This window comes from Hippoglossus hippoglossus, chromosome 7, assembly GCF_009819705.1.
Source record: "Hippoglossus hippoglossus isolate fHipHip1 chromosome 7, fHipHip1.pri, whole genome shotgun sequence".
NCBI lineage: Eukaryota > Metazoa > Chordata > Actinopteri > Pleuronectiformes > Pleuronectidae > Hippoglossus > Hippoglossus hippoglossus.
This window is the reverse complement of record NC_047157.1, coordinates 14,653,632-14,674,596: the sequence shown is the minus strand read 5'-3', so window position 1 is coordinate 14,674,596 and position 20,965 is coordinate 14,653,632. Positions and strand designations below refer to the sequence as shown.

Genomic DNA, 20,965 nt, shown 5'->3' with positions numbered 1-20,965 from the left:
AATTAGGTCGAGCTCCCCCGCGCACCGAACACATTTTCATTGCTGGGTTTAGTTCCACGCTGCCTTCCTCCGGACGCAGCCCCACCCAGAGAGACCCAGAGAGACCGAGTCCCAGAGAGACCCCAGACCCAGAGAGACCCAGAGAGACCGAGTCCCAGAGAGACCCCAGACCCCGGCCAGAGGTTGGTTGGTCCTCCCGGCACCGTCTTCAGCACCAAGGACAGCTCCTCTGCTCCTCCACACCGGAGCGCGCACGCAGCGAGCACTGGCTGCCTCGCACGCTCCTCGTGAACGAGTCTGTGATTTTAGGTCGAAAAATCCTTATTTGAGGTTCTCTGAGCGGGGGAGCCGCTCTCCTGCAGGCAGCCGTGCATGGGCACTAACTGATGGAGGCTCTGGGCCAAACTGGGAGTGTGCTGCTGACTCAGCCTCGACTGCTGCATTAATTTATCTGCACTGCAGTGCTCCACCACCTCCATTCCCCTTCTCTTTTCCTTACCCCCCTCCCCTCCCTGACTCTCTCTCTCTCTCTCTCTCCCTGACTCTCTCTCTCTCTCTCTCTCTCTCTCTCTCTCTCTCTCTCTCTCTCTGTCTCTCTCTCCCTCCCTTCCTCCTCTCCACCTCCATACAGCCATCCTGGAGCATGGCAGAGCGGCCAAAGAGGATAGGGAGAGTCAATAGTCAATAAGGAGCAGGTTCCCTTTGCCTGCATAAAGTGTAGATGATGATAATAGAGAGACATGTACAGTAGATCTTGGGGAGAAACACAAAATCACACAAAAACCCAGGAAGATGGAGGAAGGGTGGAGAGAGAGGGAGGGGGGTGCTGGGAGTTGAAAGCAGTTGGATGATTAGAGAGAGAGAGAGGATCCAGGGACACACAACAAATTGTAATGCATTTTTTTAAAAGGAAAGGGAGGGGAGAAAGAAGGTTGGAAAACGGCCATCTATTGAGTGTCTGCACTGCCTCAGGAATCCATGGCACATTTACATACAATTCCACCTACAACCCCACAAAGGGTCTCATACCCTCCTCCCACTTAGAGAAACCATATGCAAAAGTGCAACAGAGCACAAACAAATCAATACTTCCCAGCATGGCTATCTTGACCCTGTTCACACGAGGTTGTGAGGTTATGGGCGTGACGACTGTAACATCATACCTCAGAGCTGTTTATTTAATGGCAGACCACAAACAGGAGCAGTGCAGTACAAATGGACTGCATAATAATGGGGCTATAGTCCATCCTCTGCCTGTGAGGGGCTGTTAACACAGGGCTCTTAACAAAACCAATAAGTCCATTACATTTTAAAGGCTGCCTTTCACAACCCTGTTACCACAGCAGCAGTCAGCTCCATTTCACAGGATGTTTTTGCACTTTGCTGCACAACGACGTCCAGAACATTTCCGCAAGAAACAAACACAGGTTGTAACTGGAAGGCTGCTTTATTGGTAATAAAAAGGTTCGTGCTCAAATGAAGACAATCTTTCATATATTCTTACCAAGAGTCCAAGTGGTTGTGCAACACACCATCATATTGTACTGTATATCCTCTATCACGGTGTCAAATGATAACAACAGTTTGAAAAGCACTTTTTAATTTTTCAGCGAAAAAGAAAAAACGCCCAGAGTAAACCATGCTAAAAAAAAGCAAAAAAGAATGAGTCCTATAAACAAATATGGATACAAAAATAAATTTCAGATGAAGACAGAAACATTGAAGAAATCAAACTGAAATATAGAAGGCAAGCTGCTTTTTCACAAGCCAAGTGGGTGACACACATAGCACTAAGTACAGGACATGTTTGAGTTAGCTGTTTTTCTGGTAACATCACACACTGTTGAATATTGAGATGACGTGGGGTGTCTGGATGATCCTCTGGCAGTATTTCTGACTTGACATCCCTGATTAATGTTGTGCTCACCCTCAAACCCCCACCCTCCACAGTTTGGAAACATGTTTTTGTGTTCCTTTTTTGTTTGTTTGTTTCTATTTTTTTTTTTTTTTGCTGTTTTTTTGTTGTTGTTGTTTTTCCCAGTGTGGCATCGACATCCAAATTCGCAGAAAAAGCAGAAAAAAGGCACATGCCATTGAGTGGGACACTGGAAACAAACCATTCATTAAAAGAAATGTGACGATGAGAAGCTAGTACACAATTGTATGCTTGTTGGGTTGTAATGGCACTGATGTGTGTGTGTGTGTGTGGGGGGGGGGGGGGGTTCCTTCTCAGGGTGGGTGAGGCAGTCAGTCACACCAGCTGACATTGTCTGGGAAGAAACCACTGGCAGAGTTGGATAGTCATATGTGTGCGTGTGTGTCCATGACTGTGGGCGTGTCCGGTATATTCAGTGAAGGTGAGAAATATGACAGTAAGTGAGAAATGTGCTGGTAACATTATCCTTTCATCATGATCAGGCTACAATCCATGGCAAGCAGCTCCAGTAACATAGCACATGAGCTATTTTCCCAACATAGAAGGGTGCTGGAAACAACCAGTTTTAGACATCCACTGAACGTGTTGCACACAAATCAAATGTGACAAACAGTGTTCTTCTGTTTTATGTATATACATATAGACATATATGTATACATGTATATATCTTTTGTATTATATAATATCTATATATCATTCAATTTCCGTCAACAAAGTGAAAAGTGTCTCAAAAAATCCAAAAGGTAACAAATGTGACAAAGGGCATAGCTGGAAGCCATTCTATATTATTGTTATTATTCATTTTTTGATTATTAGTAGTAACATTTTTAAAATTTCCGTATTTACAAAAAAACACAACAAAGCATGCCGATAAAATAAAAGAATATAATACAATATTTATAGTTTCTCTCAAAAAGTTCGTTCTTTTTCAGCGATTGTGCCATTTACATCATAGCCTGCACTGTACATATATATGTTTTTGTGTTTTCTTCTTTTGTCCTTTTTTTGTTTGTTTTTTTTCGTCTTTTTTTTTCAAGTGTGAATGTATCATTCTAAAACATTACATCCAAGATGAACATGGGTAAATCGGATGACATTACTCACGCCTCCTGTGGTTCTCATTGGGAATGTATTTGGTTTCAGTGTGCAGCAGCCAAACTGATTCGGAGACCTCATATTGTAAACAGACCACAGTTATTGTTACAGACAGGGGGTTCTGGTACAGGCAGTGTTAAGCACACCAAATAGCATCAGTGGTGCGATGACGGATGCCAGATTTTTGTCCGGTCATCCATTTGTAAATAGGACCATCACTCCTGTGTAGAAAAAGAAATGGCAGGAACACGCATTGGAGGCAGTTGTGTCTTGTCAACCTTTTGACAAAGCCTCAGTTTTTTGTGTTTTGTTTTTTTAATGAAAAACACCCACAAAGCTTATTATACAACATAGCTGCGTCGATGTGAGGCCTGCTGATGTTTAATCTCGGCGAGTGTTAGGGTTTCTACCTCCATCTCGGGCTAATTCTTTTTTGAAGCGGGTGATAGTGTTTTGAAAAGCCTGCACGTATGTGAAAAGATGGTGCGAGCCCGGGTCCAACACCACACAGTGTTTAAGAGGTCCCACAAAAGCACAATGATACACTGACAAACATGGGACTTTCAGCACTCCGTCTCAGACCAAAGCACTATTCTCTTCTTCTTCTTCTGCTCTTGCGTTTCTTTCTTGTTCTCATGGCAGTCAGTCTAAAACCCTGAAGGGAGGGGCTCCGCCTATTTATTAGTCCACGTTCATACTGTGTTATTTCTCACCTGCTCACCTCCCTGTTACATCAGACAAAATCCATTTGATTCTGCGGACAAAACCACAAGCCCTTCATGGCGATCCACCTTTCATACATGCTAGGCACGACGAGGCATGTCCTTGTGATAATTCTTAGCTGTTTCAGATGGTCAGTGTCACTCTCACTGATCAAAAGCCTTTTCTGAGAATGATTGTACCACAAGGACATCAGAGAAGGACTTCAAGGCTTTTTTGTTCTCTAAAGCTGGCAACTCAAATTGTCCGAAATGCACTACCTTAAAAGAAGTCACTTACTGGGAAATTCTGATGTGGATCTGATAGAGTAGAAAAGAGGAACTGTAAGGAAAATGAATCTGCTAAAGTACAGCCTAATGTATCTTGATGTGGTTTAGTGTTCTTCCACTAGCTCAAAACTAATTAAATATCAAAACAAAGCAAAGAAATAATTAAGTAAAAGATTTCTGTCCCTTCACCAGGAACTACAGCAGTAGATAAGATCTATTGAGCGCACCAGACTTTACTGGTGCCAGATACAGATTCCTTGGCGTGAAACATCTCCAGCTCTCATTGCCGCAACAGGGACCAGAGGAAAGTAAGGAGAGTGACTGTATAGGATGGATGTAAAAAAATAAGAAAAGATGCAAGCCCCTGATTTGGTTCAGGACCTCCAAATCTGTGCATATATATTCCATATGAAGATACTCTGCTTCCTAACACTCATACACTCCACACGCTTTCTAAACTATTCACATTCAGAGCAGCAAAAAAACGTTTCTATTTTGTGTTGTTGGTTTATCCGATTGCAACGTTGCCTCTGAGTACTTACGTCCGTCATTCACCTGAAATTTTCATGAAGGGCTGAATTAAAAAAGACTACGGTCAGTTGAAAAACAAAACTAGTGAAGGGCGGGATCATACGAATATCATTCCCCCAAATATTCTCTATATCATCATCATTACCTTCATTTTTCCATTTATAGTTCTTGCAGTTTCCCCAGTGGACAGCCTCAAACTTAGAGTCACGCCACAGCAGTGGTCTGAGAATTAGTGTCTTGTGGACTATGATTACTCATGCATGATTCCTGATCAAAACATGCCTTCATGCAAGTCATTTCTATGCACTGAACGAGCACAATAATTATTATTTATCTGGAACTCGGTCTGAACAAGTCTCCTTCAGCCCAAGTCAAAACAATGACTAATGACCCCTACCCGGTCAGTGTGAAAGCCCATGTAAAGAATGTCTTTTTCAGTGTCAGTATAACAAAGAGGAGATGAAAAGACTAGTGACATGGGCTAAATGTTATCTCTTTTTTTGCTGCTCAAATAATGTAAAGATGCAAGTACACTCAGCACAAACAAACAAACAAAAAATCTTGTCTGCAGTTCTGGGTTTCCCCCCTCCCTCGCAAGTGTTTCCTTCCTAGCTAAACTTGCTCGGTTGATTATTGTCCTCTCCTTTGATAAAGATGGTAAACTTTTCTGTAGACTGCTAGCACAGTTCTAGTGGGATCTTTGTGATCCAGTCCCATAGCATTAAAGAGCTGGGGTTTCCACACATGGTGGTGGCAGGGATTTTGCAATTCTCCGATCATCGAGCAGAGATTTCTGTGCCTTGGCAGTTGGTCCCCAAAGAAATGTGTGTCATTGGCCAGCACACTTTCTCAGTCACTGTTTTTCATTTTTGTGTTTTTGTCCCTCATTTCTATGAACTTGGTGACTACGCAGCAAAAGTTCCACGGTAAACTGATTGTGTTTGGTTCATCTGTCTTTGACGACATAAGAAACCCCATTGTCTCAGTAGTGTTTGAGTCTGTAAACATTTTTTTGTATGGTTTTGTTGTTTTGTTTTTTTCTTACTTGCAAATTATCACTTTTTCTACATTTGTTGGGTTTGGGCTCAGAGTCTCATCTCGCTGTGTTTTATTGGATTTTAAGAGTCACTGAACCCTAACACTTGGATTCCCACTCATCTTTTTGGTTTTTGTCCTTCTCTTTCCTGGCCCACTCCTCCTTGTTTTCATCCTGCTTCTCCTTGTCAGGTTTGGTCACGCTGTCGTAAGAGGGGAGAGAGGCTGTGGATGGCGTGCTCTCTTTCTTCTCCTGGTTGGTCCCACCATTTTCAAGCTTATTGTTCGTAAAAGTGCGGCGCTTAAAGATGATGCCACGCCTGATGAGGTGACAGCGGTAGGCGTTCTGGATAGTTCTGGCAGAGACATCTTCCTGTTTGCGGCGCAGTGTGGTGGTGATGGGTTCATACGACACCTTGGAGGGGTTGGCTTGCACAAAACGCTCTTCCATCTGCTGCCTCAGCATGTCCAACTCACCACTGTCACCCAGCACACGCTTTGTGAAGGCAAACAGGATGTCCAGGCAGTGAATGCGGTCGCCACTCACCATGGGCATGTCCATGGCAATTAGTTCTATAGTGTTGGGCTTTGGCACGCGAAGTGGATGCTCCAATGCGTCTGCAAAGTCAGACAGCTTGGCGAAAGTGATGAACTGAGAGGCAGTTGGGTCAAACTTCTCCCAGATCTCGTAGAAGGTCTCAAAGTCGTCCTCACTGAGTGGATCAGCACTTTCTTCTGTAGCCACACTGAAGTTCTCCAAGATGATGGCAATGTACATGTTGACCACAATCAGGAAAGAAATGATGATGTACATGACAAAAAAGAAGATCCCCACTGAGGGATTACCACAGTCCCCCTTCACAGATGTCCCGGGGTTCTCATAGCGGGGGTTGCAGTCTGGTGGGTAGTTGAGGATCGGCAGCAGTAAGCCGTCCCATCCAGCCGACGTAGTGATCATAAACAGAATAATCATGCTGTTGCCAAAGGTTTCAAAGTTGTACAGGTCGTCAACGCCCGCTCCGTGCTTCACGTAGCCAAAGTTAGACATGCCGAAGATGGAGAAGATGAACATGACCAGGAAGAGCAGTAAGCCAATGTTGAACAGGGCAGGCAGGGACATCATCAAAGCAAAGAGCAATGTCCGGATGCCCTTCGCTCCTTTAATCAGACGGAGGATACGACCGATACGAGCCAGCCTGATCACCCTGAACAGGGTTGGTGACACAAAGTACTTCTCAATGATGTCAGCCAAGAACATACCTGAGGGAAAGAAAGGAGGAGAAAACAATCAGAACACAACAGACTTTTACACGCGACATATTCAAGTGACTCCCACTTCAGGAAATGATGTGGACGGCATTTCTTGTGGCCGGGACAAAATGGATGTGAGCCTAAAATTGCGCATTTGTAAAATAGCAAATGTAGCCCAAATATCACAAAACAAATGTGGACCTATTTTAGGAAACATGCGGTGCTCTCGGCAAGCTGTAATCTGGCTGTGAACGAAAAGTGACCCATGTGGTAAATGATGAATTTGGCCCAAATTCGGGCCACCTTTGGTTGACATAAGGTATTGCTTTGGCTTACTTGTGGCCCAGAACTGGCAAACAGGAGCAGACTGCACAAGTGCCATCATTCCACGCTGTATGTGGGCCGAATGACAGTGTGATAGTGGGACAGTCTGGGCCAAATCTGGTCAAAAACTATTTTGCGACGTGGGATCTGCTTCATGTCTTCCACCTCCGTCACTCACCAACAATAGACAGGATGACCACCACCACGTCGAAAATATTCCAGCCGTTGGTGAAGTAATAGTGGCGAAGGGCAAAGAGCTTAAGCAGGAACTCTGTGGTGAAGACTACAATGAAGATGAAGTTGACCCAGTAGAGGACGTTCTCCGTATCGTCCGACTGATCATCTGTTTCCACCATCATGGTGACCATGTTGAGGCAGATCAGTATCATGATGGAGATGTCGAAAACCTGCTGCGTCACGAAGTCAAACACCATTCCCTGGATCATGTTCTGTGAGGTGAGAGGAGACAAAGAGGGATGAACTCGAGATTTACGGAGGTTTTAACCAATATGTTGAATAATCTGAACACTTGGTCAAAAGTGGGCACCCCAAGGAAACAACATACTGTACCTGTGGTCGAGGAATAGGCTTTTGCGGCTTTTTAGACCCCAGTTTTTTCATGGCGTTGTAGTACTTCTTCTGTTCCTCTGTCATGAAGATGTCCTGACCTCCAAAGTAACGGGATAAACAGAGATTTGGTTATAATCATATTCTACACTTTCAAGAAGAAACCCTGGGAGCAAAATATGAGATTAGGAGACAGAACGGTTCTTATCTTTTTCTTTTGCTGGTTGAAGTTGTCAATGATCACACCAATGAAGAGGTTGAGGGTGAAGAAGGAGCCGAATATGATGAAAACCACAAAGTAGATGTACATGTAGATGTTGACTTCGTAGTCTGGTTGGTCTTCCACCTGAGAGGGAGAGACCACGTTAAAGTTACTGTTTTATTTTATTAACAGAAAGACATAGTCTCTTGTGACATGCACATTTTTATTTTCTTGCCATAAGCTGGTTTTGAGCTGAAATCGTCAAAATAAATCTCCAAAATTTGCGGGATAAGCAAATTTCACCCAAATGCTGAGCTGTTCCTTTAAGACCTTCTCACTGACAATCTGACATATTCAGAGATAGCCAGTGAGCATTAAAATATTTATTGAAGAAGCAATGACGATACCTCTCTGGAATCCACAGCCGCGTACATAATGTCCATCCAGCCTTTGAACGTGGCCTTTCAAAAGAGAAACATAACTGAATACATTTGTAGAAACAGAATAACAAATAATAATACCAGGAAAATTCTCAATAGAAATCAAAGAATAATCAAACTCAAACCGAAACTGATGCATGTCCTGTGGTAGAGCTTGTTCATGGAAAGACATAAGTGGATGGGGAAAAGGGCGTGGAGAAACATACATCTATAAACAATAACTATGGACGATAGAAAGCCTCGGTGTACTGTGAAAGTAAATGGAATTTGAAGCAGCAAAAGAAAACATTAAAGTGCATTGGAAATGAGAGAAGGAAGCAAGTGAAACAAAGAAATGGCGTAATAGAGGAGAGGAGGAGTGACACTCTCACCACTTGCAGCAGGGCGAGGTAGCCGGCGCCCACATTGTCAAAGTTGATCTTGACGTTCTTCCACCTGACCTCAGTAAAGTTTTGCTGAATGAGGGCCTCACACTGGGTCTTGTTGTTGACCACGTCAACTGAGAAGTATTCCTCGGACGTCTGATTGAAACAGTAGTAGTACTTGCCCGCAAACAGATTGACCCCCATGATACTGAAAATCAGCCAAAAGATGAGGCAAACCAGCAACACATTCATAATGGAAGGGATGGCACCCACCAAGGCGTTGACTACCACCTAGACCAGACCAGGGGAGACAGGATATGACAGTGTGAGAACCAGGAAACAACAGCTTCTCATTCAACCCCTCCAATAAAAGACACTACATATTGTTATGGCGTTACACTCTGTACTTAGATGAACTATTGAGCCATTTGTTACATGTGGCATTAAGAGCAGCAGCTCTATTATAGTTTCGTGTTGCCAAAAATAAGCCCTGCACACCACTGTGATGTACATAGTGAAGTGTGGGGCATTAATGGGAGGGGAGTGCTGTGTAAGTCTAATTAGAGCAGCGCTGATGTGACTCTGCTCTTTCATCTGTTGTAGCATGTGGGTGGAGATGCTTAAGGGATACACACACACACACACACACACACACACACACACACACACACACACACACACACAAATAACCATTTTTAAAAGAATCATACGTTTATGATGTAAAATGCACAATTCACCACTAATACATGTTTACATAAAACACAAAGTTTTTTTTTTTATTATAAGTTACGATTCCAGCCACTTCCAGACCACTATAACGCTGTACTCTCTGTTATAAGCAGTATTTAAACATGAGGTAGACAGTTACCAAAAAAAAGAAATAACAGACATTGTGAGTATATTTATATTGTGAGTTACTGTAGCCTAAAAATTGTACACCTTACAGCATATTGCATTGTTAGTATTTTTTTCCTGGTATTGGTTCAAATGTGCGCATGTACAACACACGCACATATTCACACGCACGCACACACACACACACGCACATATTCACACGCACGCACACACACACACACACACACACACACACACACACACACACACACACACACACACACACCTCCCATTAGAGAATTGTTGTAAGAAATGTCATATGTTTTGTTTGTTTGTATAAAACTGATTTCTATGTGTTTACTTTATAAAAGCTTACAGCATTAAAAAGTAAAACCTTGATCACCAGTGTTTGCCATACCACTATGAAGTGTCCACCCCAACCTTAGACAGCCAATATTCTTAATCTTACTGATCCTTTTCTATAACTATCCCACATGAAACAATATCACACTACAGCAGTTCAAAAAAAATAAAGCTATAATTCCCACAACCACCCCAAAATCTATTCCTGTCTATTGATCCAATCTGGTTTTCCCATAGCTTAATCATTGCCAGTAATAAGCTCAGCACATAGTGAACCGCTCAGTACCAGTGTTAGGCAGGCCGACCAGCAGCTCTCAGGCAGACAGCTGAGCATGCATGTCTTTAGCAGACTCGTTTTGTGGAGCCATATTCCCTCCTCATTACACACAGACAGGGAGGAGCTCCAGAGCAGGATTCTCTCAGCGTGTGCACAAACTGACTGGTGGTGAACGTTCAATCATAAATTGATCGTGCCGCGCACAGTGAGGGCCACTGTTCCAGTGTCTCTTTGAAAAACGCGTAAAATGCTAAGAGGAAATAAATTAGGGATCATTTTCCAAATATGATTTACATCCTTCCCACGTCGTGTTGCCATCGCACTCGCTGAGAGAATGGCTCTTTGCTCGATCTGAGGTACAATTGAACCGCTTTTTAAAAATTCAGCGTTTTAAAAAAAGGAATTGGGTCATGCTGAGTGGAATGCATTCTCAGAAAGAGGGAAAATGGCTTTCAAAAATGCATAATGTGCATCGGCAGTTGTATAACATGCGTGTTACATGGCATTGTGCGATCTCAAGATCCGCTCAAATCAATAAATAAATGAATAGAGAAATGTGTGGATAGAGATAGCGGCTAAAGAGATAAAGGCTGAAGCTTTGTTTGTACGTCTGACGAGCCATTCTGATATTTACGTGGGTTCCATGGGAGTCTGACAAACGTCTACAGCACAATATAAGATTTGTCGCCGAAAACATTTTGTCTATTATATATCGTGGCCATTGAAGTGATCGGGGGAAGTTTGAATCCAAAGGCCTCAGGTTGAGTTAAGTCGTTAATGGCTGATAAAGATGATTATGATTTTCAAATCTTTGGGTGGAACTTAAGCTTTAGTAGTTTCGTCAGGAAGACGGAGGTTTTTCTGGAGCTTCGATGGCTAGACATGGTTTCATTCCTGTACAATGCATTGCTCGCAAAAAAGTATAGGACCGAGAATACAAAGCAGCGTTAAGAGAAAGAAGGCAAAGTATAAGAACAGCCCATATTCATTGCATGTTAAGCAGTGCAATGTTCCCACTGAAGCTGCGCCGCCCGCTCGGCGCTGTTGAGCTGCGTTGACCTCTGCGATGCGAAAAACTCAACCAGCGGGGACGTTTTAACTTCTCATCATTCTAACTCTCCAGAATCTCTTTCATACAGTGTCATCTCTCCATTCATGTTCTTCCCTGTTCATTTATTTATTGATTGACCTCAAATTCTTTTTTCCCGTTTTTCAGTTCAAAACAAAACGGTAACTCAATTGATGAACATAGACATTATACTAAAGATTATTGATACAGCAGGATTGAGATTCCTCTGTTTGTTTTCCTTTGCATTACTTGGCCACCCTCACCTCATACACCCAGTGAATGAGGTCATTCATAGGGGAAATAGGTATTTCATATATTTGCACTCTATTGAAGCAAATGTGCCATAAGTTCCAACCCCAAAAATGACATCATCTCACTGACAGGTCTATTTCCCTTTCCAAAATTAACAATCAACCCTGCAAGATTCAATTGAAACGTTCATGACAACATCCATAAAGCTTATCCAGGGCCTAAAAGAATTGATGTCGGCTCATACGCAACGGCATCACCTTTTAGTCACTGGATATCTGGTATGAATAAGTCTTCACTGTGAGTCCAATTTAAATATTAAATTTGTTCACCATCAATCCACCCACTAGATGATTACACATATTCTCCTTCCTCTGCTGGTCTGTCATTTTTGGGACATGCTAAAGTGAGGCAACACATTTTCTGTTTAGGGTTGAGAGTGTTGTCCTAACGCAGTAGTGCCAGTCAACCTATGGGCCACCACCCACCCAGACCCAGCACTCAAAGTCAGAGCTTAACTGGGGCCCATTGTTGCCTCCCAGTTTCACTTCCCGTGGGACTGGAAGGCAACAGGAAGCCAGGGCCTGCTGTATGCGCTACAGTATGCGGTGCCATGACATGACAGCAGTAATGCCTTGTGTGAAATGGCAGCCTGGCATATTTGCTAAGCTTCTGCCTGCGTTCCCAACGGGAGGCAATAACAATGAACTGTTTCATATGGACAATGTTCAAAAATAAATTTGCAGTAATAATCTGCCCCCAGAGTTGGGGCTGTTAGCAGATCAGGATGGCGCTGACACTGGCAGAAACTTAACAAATACTTTCCTCCCAAAGCCACAGCACAGAGTGTGTGTGGTTTCTGTCTCAGTCCCTGATGCAGAAAGATCCTGGACAAGCAGGAGAGAGTGTGGTGACCCTCCAGCGGTCCAGCCCAGCTGAACCGGGTCGAGGTGGAGTGAGTAGTGGAGGGATAAGGGGGTTGCGGGGGAAGAGGAGGGGGATGAAGAGGAGGAGGGGTGGGTGCACATGTGGGGCTGAGGGGAGGTGGGGACATTATGAGGTGAAGAGGAGGAGGAGGAGGAGGAGGCTCAAACTAGAAGACAAGTCAACCAGTCCAAGAGCAGTGAGAGGTTAAAGAGAATGAGACAGAGAGAAGAGGAGAGAGAGAAACAGGAGGGACTACGGGTGACAACAACCAGGCGCAAACTATCGTTACCACCATTCACAGGGACAACCAATCAGATCTACGTATTTTAGGAGCAGACGGCTGAAGCAACCAGAGGTTACTGTGATAAATAAGACAGGTTCCTCCGAGCGGTTGTTTGGCAGGTTTTGGTGGCGATCCCGCAAACCCCCCCCCCCCCCCCGGTTCCTGCTGGTTGTTCTCGATGCCCGGATGCCCAAATGTATTGAGAGATGATGTGAGCTGGGAAGGGGGGGTTAGGTTGTTATGGGAGCGGAGGGGGTGGGGGTTGGGGGGGGTTATGGGAGCAGGGGGGGGAGGGGGAGGGGGAGGGGGGGAGGGGGGGTCTCAATTGAAAGCAGTGGTTGAAAATCAGGCCAAATGAAGAACTAATTGTTGGTTCGGATGCTCTACATGAGATGGCATGTAAGTCTGGTTAGCGTTTACCAATATCACATTCACTTTGTCCAATCAGGAGGAAACAAAGTAAGATGAGGTAACTTCTGGTTTGTCACTTGTGTGATGAGGCAGCTTTGTGAAAGATATTTCTGTTTGCGTCATGTTTTTTTTTTTTATTATAATGAAACAAATAATTTTGTATATTTTGGTTTGTTTAAGAAATTCAATTGAAATGCATGTTATTCTGCTGGCAATATTACTTCACTGTTACTTTACTCAGTCTCCCAGCTGCATCATGACTTGTTCTCTGGCTCTAACAAAAAGGCATGGTACAGGATTGCGCATAGAAAGGTGACTTCTTGGCTTTTCATTTCCTTGTTTTAAAAACAATCCCCCCAATATTATGGAGTTTCTTTTTTTTTTTTTTTTTTTAATCCTCTTAGTTTGTTTTCAGATCAGTTCTAGCATGCTTTAAACTGTTGAATGGGCATGCGGAAGGATCAGCTGCTTAGCTTTGGATCTTACCCTCATCCCTTCAAAACGTGACAAGGCTCTGAGGGGTCTCAAGGCCCTTAGTGTCCTGAGTGATTTAATGGGCCCTAGATCGGAGTAGCCCAGCGCATTAGCTACAAGGCTGACTATAGACACCTACACAAAAACAGAGAAGCAAAAGAGGTTCCAAACTGTTAGAAGTGAGAATATTCACTCGGGAAGAGAGACGGCCCTGGCATACGTGGAGAGTTGCTTGACATACACACATAAATCTATGCATGTATATACATGTATAATATTGCATTTATACATGTATATACACTGAGAGAGAAGGTCAATGTTTAGTATAGGTTTTATGTGCGTAGTATTTTTTAGTAGCAGTAGGCCATAGGGATTGTTTGTCTGTTATTTTGGGGCAGTTGACGAGATGTGAAAAGTCCTTTGTACCTGCAAAAGAATTTGTGGTTGAGAGAGAAAGAGAGGAGATAGAGACATAAGACTCAAATATAGGGTAAATTAGGCAGAGAAGAGTGCTACATGATTTAGTAAAGATACAAGCGAAGGGACCGGGAGAGGAAGAGGAGTTGGGGGGAAGGGAAGGAGAGAGGTTACCCTGATAAAAACCCAACAGACTTGAGAGCCTTACCCTTGCCCCTCTAACATTGTCTCTCCATGTCGCTCTCGGGCTGAGGCATAAAATCCCATATAATCTAAGACAGACAAACTAACGGAACCTAAGAGAAAGAATACAAGTAAACATGTACAGGTATGTCATTTTGCCATTTGTTCCGTCTCATCAGACATCAAATCAAACTTGTCACACAGCATTAAGAATCGATTAGGAGAGCCACAGTCACATGAACCACGCACAAGAGACAGGGATGGAGGTTAAAGGGGAGACCGGATATAGTTCTTAGCACTGGATAGCACTAGAAGGACAAAAATACGCAAGAGTACAGTCGAGTTACACACAGTTAACAACAGTTCACAATAACACAACCTCAAAGAAACTGGTGCAGCTCCTCTCACGTCCCGCAGCAGCCACCGAGGATATTTCTGCAGCCAAAGAACACTTCATGGTGTGTTATCATAAGTGAAAAACAGTCACTAAGTCCTTCAGTGGAGTTATTATGTCACAAAACTCGACACACACCCATTGTCAGTGCCACTGTAAACGTACAGGGCTTTTATCACCATAATGATTCAAAGCCAAATTCGGCATAGTGGCCTGAGTTATTCCCCCATGTGTCTGGTCCATGGAGCTGGTCTAAGCTGAACACATATGTATTGCATCATTAACAGTGGAGGAAATGGACGATGTAGAACATGGTCAGTAAGCTGCACTTATGTTCTTTGACGTGTGGTATGTGGTGAAGGATTGACTTGGCCTTGGTGAAGTCACCCCAAGTGTGCCAAGCAGGCGGTCAGCAGTACAGAGAAGATTTGTAAAGAAGTATGCTTTGGCTGAATGCAGGTTGTTTGAAATGAAAAATGCAATTGCGTTAGAATAATCCTCCAAATCTTATAAATTCAGGTGAATAGAAAGAATTTGTCAAAGTGCACATTCACCGGAGTATTTCATCCTTAGGGATTTTCCCCCTTTTTTTTCCTGACTGTAATTTTCTCAGTCTGGATGCTGGAGGGACTGAAACAGGAGGAATACCAGTTCCTTACAAATAGGGAGAAATATCAACGGTGAACACATGTGAAAGCACCTCCAATCAGCCACCGACACAACCGGTCAAACTCATCGCAAGAAGTACACAACATCCAAAGCTTACCAAAGTCACGGAGGGAGGATTGTAACAGGCAAAATCTTCATTTTACTGATGCCATTATCAACATTTCAGCCACTTAGGAGAGGAATCCATCAAAACTATAAAAAGAGCAGCAGGAAAGGTGGCAGTCTAGATTCAGACTTCTTAAGATAAATGTTGGACACTGTTCAAACATCAGGTCTGGGACGTCCTTGTGGGGTTTTTATTTAGATTCTGCTGAGATTCCTCCATGTACTTACTCTTTGGCACAAAGCCCCTATTTAAATCAATAACCTCGCCCCTTGAATAACTGTTCTGGCAGGTAGACAGTCAAATAAAGATTTTGCCTTGCGCTACACTACAGTGTTTGGGGTTATTGTCACCTTCAGCCTGACCCCTTGGAGAGCCCCCCTTTTTGGGGTCCCTGGCCTCCAGCCCCCCGCTGGGCCAGCTGTGCAGTAGCGGCCTCAGCGCCTCAGCGTCCCTCTCACAGAGCTCTGCAAGGCAAGGCCAATGACATCTGGGGCTGTGATCCCATGATGACGACAGCACAAACCAGAGCCTCACAGAAATAAAACAAACTAAAAACAAAGGGAAAAACACAACAAAACAATGATAATAACCTGAGTGAAAAAGAAAGATGAATGGAGTATGACATCTATCAGCCTCATGCTCACCTACCCTGACTACGTTGCCATTACTTTAAAAGCTCATTTAAGATACATAGTGATTCTTATTTCTACATTGTAAGAAAATGTTAAAAGTAAGTTCTCCAGCGATGACGCCGCAAACTATAACACTTAACTCTCTAACTTTACATTTCTTGCCCCTGACATTTAGGCAATATATAACACAATACCAAAACATCATTATAATGAAAATCAGGAAGACACAAATCAAATGGATGTCAGAAAGATATAACACAAGGAAAAATGAGGAGGAAAACGCTCAAACAGAGAGTCAGGCACATCCACACTCAAAATACAGGCCGGTTTAATGATGGTGTCCCCCCCCCCCCCCCCCCCTTTTCTGAGTCCATGGCAATGGTTTGACCCAACAACACAGGACGGCAGAGGCACAACACAACCCAGTGTCATCAAGCACGAGTTGTTTGCTTTTTCCTGGAGGGGGAGCGCAAGTGAAGACCAAACTTACCGCTGGCCGCCTGTCACCCACCATCATTACATCTCAGCAAGCACAATATCACCACATTCCTGAGGTTACACTTTCAAGAGGGCACGAGAGGAGGACGAGGAGAGAAGGGAGGGAGGGACAGGGAGGGACGTAGCTCTTTGTTGGAGGTGTAGTGCCCTGCTCTGTCTAAAGTGTCGGGCTCGAGATCAACACCTACACATGGAGGGAGTCACGGCAATAACCAGAATCATATCAGTGTGCTATGATTGTTATTGCCACAAGCTGTGTGTGTGTGTATGTGTCAAACTTTAAATCATAAATAAAAAAAAGTGTGTGCTGTTCCTTAAGAAACAGAACTTAGAGTATGTGTAATTTTAACTCATACAAACTGTATACATGTAATAATAATGTAATAATAATGTAATAATAAAGTAATAATCATTTGTGCACATAATCTGTGGTGTGTAAAAAGTTTGTTGCTGCGGGGGGGGGGGGGGGGTTTGGGTCATAGGAGCTCGTAAAGAATCAACATGGCAACCTCTGGCCATTGATCGGAGTCCATTCACGGTTATTGGCGGAGGTGGTGGACACTGCGGAGAGGTGGTTAGCTCAAGGAGAAAGTCAGAAGTCAGGGAAATTCTTACTCTAATCATGTCATATTCAAATTCTGTATATGGAAATGATCCCCTCCCTGCCCCAAATTAGAATCTCACAGATTCTAAGTGAGATTCCAAATATTAAAATTAGATTCAATGGTGGTAACACAGTATAAGTTTCAGTGTAAAAAGAATAGAATGAAGAATTATCCCTGTTCTGCTCTTTCAAACTTGATTGACACAAGGAGCAGAGAAGTCCACACATAGAGAGAGAGGACAAAGGCACATATCAAACATTGTACAGGTCAGAGACACAGGTAAAGTCACCTTTACAGAGACACATCTGTGGCACGTCCCACCGCTCTGAGAGAAACTTGAATATGCTTGAAATAATTATTGTCTCTTATTAATTGGCTCATTCTCATTTTTGGTGGCGTCCATACTCAAATAATTGTGTATTTCAATTTTCTTCCCAGCAGAAATAAGTTTTACAGAGCAGACTTTTTTTTAACCTACATGGAAACAGACTGAGCGGTTTCATGCTTGTGACACGGCAATAGTTGTGTTTGGATTCACAAGCAAATAATTATTCTACATAGTCAAGCATCTCAGGGGGATCAACCAAGTAAAAAGAGGGATTGTTGCTTGATGGAGACGTAAAAGGTGACACGGGCATGTGTTTATTTCAAATGGACAGACTGTAGTGCAGTCATGTAAGACACTGTCCTTATAGCATGAGTAAACAACATGTGCACAACATGCCCTCTCACCCAACGCACGCCACGAAGCAGGTATTCAGTTTATACCCTAACCACACCCTACACACAACAATAGGGCAACAGCTACATGCAGTTTTAGCAACATCAAAGCCTGTATCTGCATATCTTGAAATTAGCATTAGCATCGCTGTTAAATTGACTGAATAAATATATATAAATATATTTTTACCAGGGTGTGGTTGAGGACCAAGTGGCCGCTCTTCTGCTCTATAGTCTACGACACTCTCAGTCTAATACATTGAGGAAGCAGGAGCTGGACTTACATCCACAATGAAGAAGTCCAGCCAGCACCAGGCGTTGGTGAAGTACTTGACAAAACCGTAGGCGACCCACTTCAGCAACATCTCCAGGATGAAGATGTAGGTGAAAACCCTGTCGGCGTACTCCAGAATGATCCGAATGGTCTTCCTCTGCTCGATGTACACGTCCTCAAAGGCCTGCGGAGGAACAGGAACAACTGCTGTCAGCCGCGGTGACGACAGCAAAAAGAAATATTGCACCTGATGATTTATAATTCTGCTAATGAAACTGCGTACAGTGCCGCGGCTCACTCAGGGCTGATCACAAATGATGAGTTACAAGAAAGACATATCTTTTCTGTGTGAAATGAGTCCAGAGTGAATGTGGAGGTGCAGCAGTCTCTGCTCTTATTTGACATGGTTAAAAACAAGGCCTCACTCAATCTCCTGAAGCAGATCCCGTGTTTGATAAATGGTGCGGTCCATTAATCACTGACGCCCCCTCCCCCCAACAGAGCAGCTCGGAGTCTGAACAACCAAACTGACTGCACCACCCACTGAACAGCTCCTCCACTGTTTGGATTCTATCGGCTCCATGAATTGTGTGCCTCAGAGGATGCTTACCAGGGCGCCACTGCTGAGGAGGATCATGAAGATGATGAGGGTTTCAAACCAGTTGTGCTCCACAATCAGGAAGCAGGTTTTTCTCAGGAACCACCAGGGCTTCCCCCAGCCCACATTGATCGGAACGTCACAGCACTTATACTTTGCCACGCAACCTGCAGGCACACAGGAGAAGAGATGACATTCATTAAGATGAGTTAAATTAAGATGTCGATTCCATTCCTGTGCTCAAGTGTATCCCCCCCCCCTCACTACCTTAGTGTGCACTCTGAATCCTGTGTATTATTTTTGAATGAGTCATGTAGTAGATGTTGCTGGGGTCAAGTAGCAACACAGATATTCATTTGTCGCATTTTTTTCGAAACAAATTTGACAAATAAATTGTGTAAAATCTCTGAACAACAATTAGTCTTTCTCTTTTTCGCTCTCTCCCTCTCTGTCACTATCCATTGCCCTGCCACCCTGTCATTTCCATGGAGAATCTCTGTTTTTAGGAGTAGAGGTAATGGGTGTTACAGGAGCAGTGGTCTCACCGTCTGTCCAGCAGGCCTCTGGTTCCAAGTATTCCTCCACCGGCTCCACTACCACCTCTTCCACCACATCTGGCTTGATGTCGATGGTGCTGCCCTCTGACGAGCTGGTGTCATCCAGCTGCAGAGATGCGGATATACATATATATACACATGCACACACACACACAAACAGAAACATGGGGAAAGTTTTAGTGATTCAGAAACATTTCTGGTTTCATTGCAAACTTAAGAATTACTCATGGAGCCTTCTGGACCTTTTAGGAAATGTAAATATCACATTATCTCCAATTTGCGTTTCCTCAGTCTCAAAAAAAAACTCAAGAAGTATTTGATCTCTTGAAATGGGCACCATAACAACCCTGAACATCACATATCATCCCCATGAACACTGAAATGAAATATCAGATGGCAGATGGTCTGCTCTGAAAGTTTTCTAAATGCAATTTGTCAAGAGAGATACATCAGCAGATATCCATTTCATCCGTGCTCAGGCCACTCTGAAGAAGACTCTATAGAGTAATGGAGTTACATTAGGGCCTGAGCAGTCCAGAGTAGCAGCCACGCCCATAGTGTTATTGTCCTGAGAGAGGAAATTGCACGTAGCTGAAGATGATAACAACAAAAACAACAACACGTGTCATCTTGGAGGAAAAAGTACAAATTTATTTTGTAAGTGCTTGGAAAACATTGATTTACTGTTAAAAGCTGGAAGTGGATAATATACATCTGACTGACCTCTTTGCTGTTCTCATTTTCCGACTCGCTACTGAAGTCCTCCGTGTTGAGGTTCTCAAAGTCGGACTCTCCCACAGCTATGGGCACGCAGACGGTCAGATTTGGGTTGTGGATGAAAGACATGTGGTCCTCGTCGATCATGTACTTCCCCACGCTGCTGCCTATACCGCTAGTGGTGCCGTTGCCGTTCTTGGCGTAGTCCAGGTCGCGGTTGATGTCCACCCCAGTGTGATTAGCGATGCAGTTCAGCTTCTTGTCGTACATGTCGTCCAAAGGCTTCTGCTCGTCCTCCATCGGTGGTTTCTTCAGAAGGGTGGCCATCAGTATCCGCATCTTCACTTTTATCCATGCGATCCCTACCTTTATGCGCTTGACTGAAATCTGCAGGTTGTTGGGCTCGCCGTCATCATCTGTCGCAGCCAAGTTGTCGGCGCTGAACGAGCTCAGCAACAAGGCAAGGAACAAGTTCAACACCTTCGGACAAAGAATAAGAAATTGGTGACCTAATATTGTGTAGGTCTTTGACCACGATATAATTAGTTAAAGGTAGCTGGGGAGCCAACAGTCGGCCCAACGTGGACACTCACCACCAGGTTGCCGATGACCATGACCATCATGAAGACGAGGAGGCACATGCCCTGGCCCGCCACTTCCATGCAGTCCCACATGGTCTCGATCCACTCGCCGCACAGCACCCGGAAGACGATCAGGAAGGAGTGGAAGAAGTCGTTCATGTGCCAGCGAGGCAGCTCACATTCCTTGGCTATCTTGCACACACAGTCTTTGTAGCTCTTACCAAACAGCTGCATGCCCACCACAGCAAAGATGAAGACGATAATGGCCAGCACCAGAGTCAAGTTCCCGAGGGCTCCCACCGAGTTACCAATGATCTTGATCAGCATGTTGAGGGTTGGCCATGACTTGGCCAGCTTAAACACTCTCAGCTGAAGTTGAGCGGGTGGAAAGA

At 43.9% G+C, this 20,965-nt stretch overlaps 1 protein-coding gene across 7 annotated transcripts in view; it reads right to left on the bottom strand.

The window, feature by feature from the left end:
• Nucleotides 1-2,737: 2,737 nt before the first annotated feature.
• The window catches only part of scn8aa (sodium channel, voltage gated, type VIII, alpha subunit a), a 43,346-nt gene continuing 25,118 nt past the window's right edge, over nt 2,738-20,965 (bottom strand). For 5 of the 7 annotated variants that reach the window (XM_034591082.1, XM_034591085.1, XM_034591084.1 and 2 more), the window contains 12 exons: nt 20,586-20,942; nt 19,999-20,472; nt 19,264-19,381; nt 18,731-18,885; nt 18,131-18,304; nt 13,635-13,757; nt 8,742-9,026; nt 8,338-8,391; nt 7,937-8,074; nt 7,732-7,836; nt 7,340-7,610; nt 5,687-6,846 (listed from right to left, as the gene is read on the bottom strand). In XM_034591082.1, the coding sequence (XP_034446973.1) occupies nt 5,687-6,846; nt 7,340-7,610; nt 7,732-7,836; nt 7,937-8,074; nt 8,338-8,391; nt 8,742-9,026; nt 13,635-13,757; nt 18,131-18,304; nt 18,731-18,885; nt 19,264-19,381; nt 19,999-20,472; nt 20,586-20,942 (3,414 nt within the window). Of the gene's footprint in view, nt 6,847-7,339; nt 7,611-7,731; nt 7,837-7,936; nt 8,075-8,337; nt 8,392-8,741; nt 9,027-13,634; nt 13,758-18,130; nt 18,305-18,730; nt 18,886-19,263; nt 19,382-19,998; nt 20,473-20,585; nt 20,943-20,965 lie in introns of all 7 variants that reach the window. The other 2 variants (XM_034591083.1, XM_034591081.1) reach the window with 1 other exon arrangement.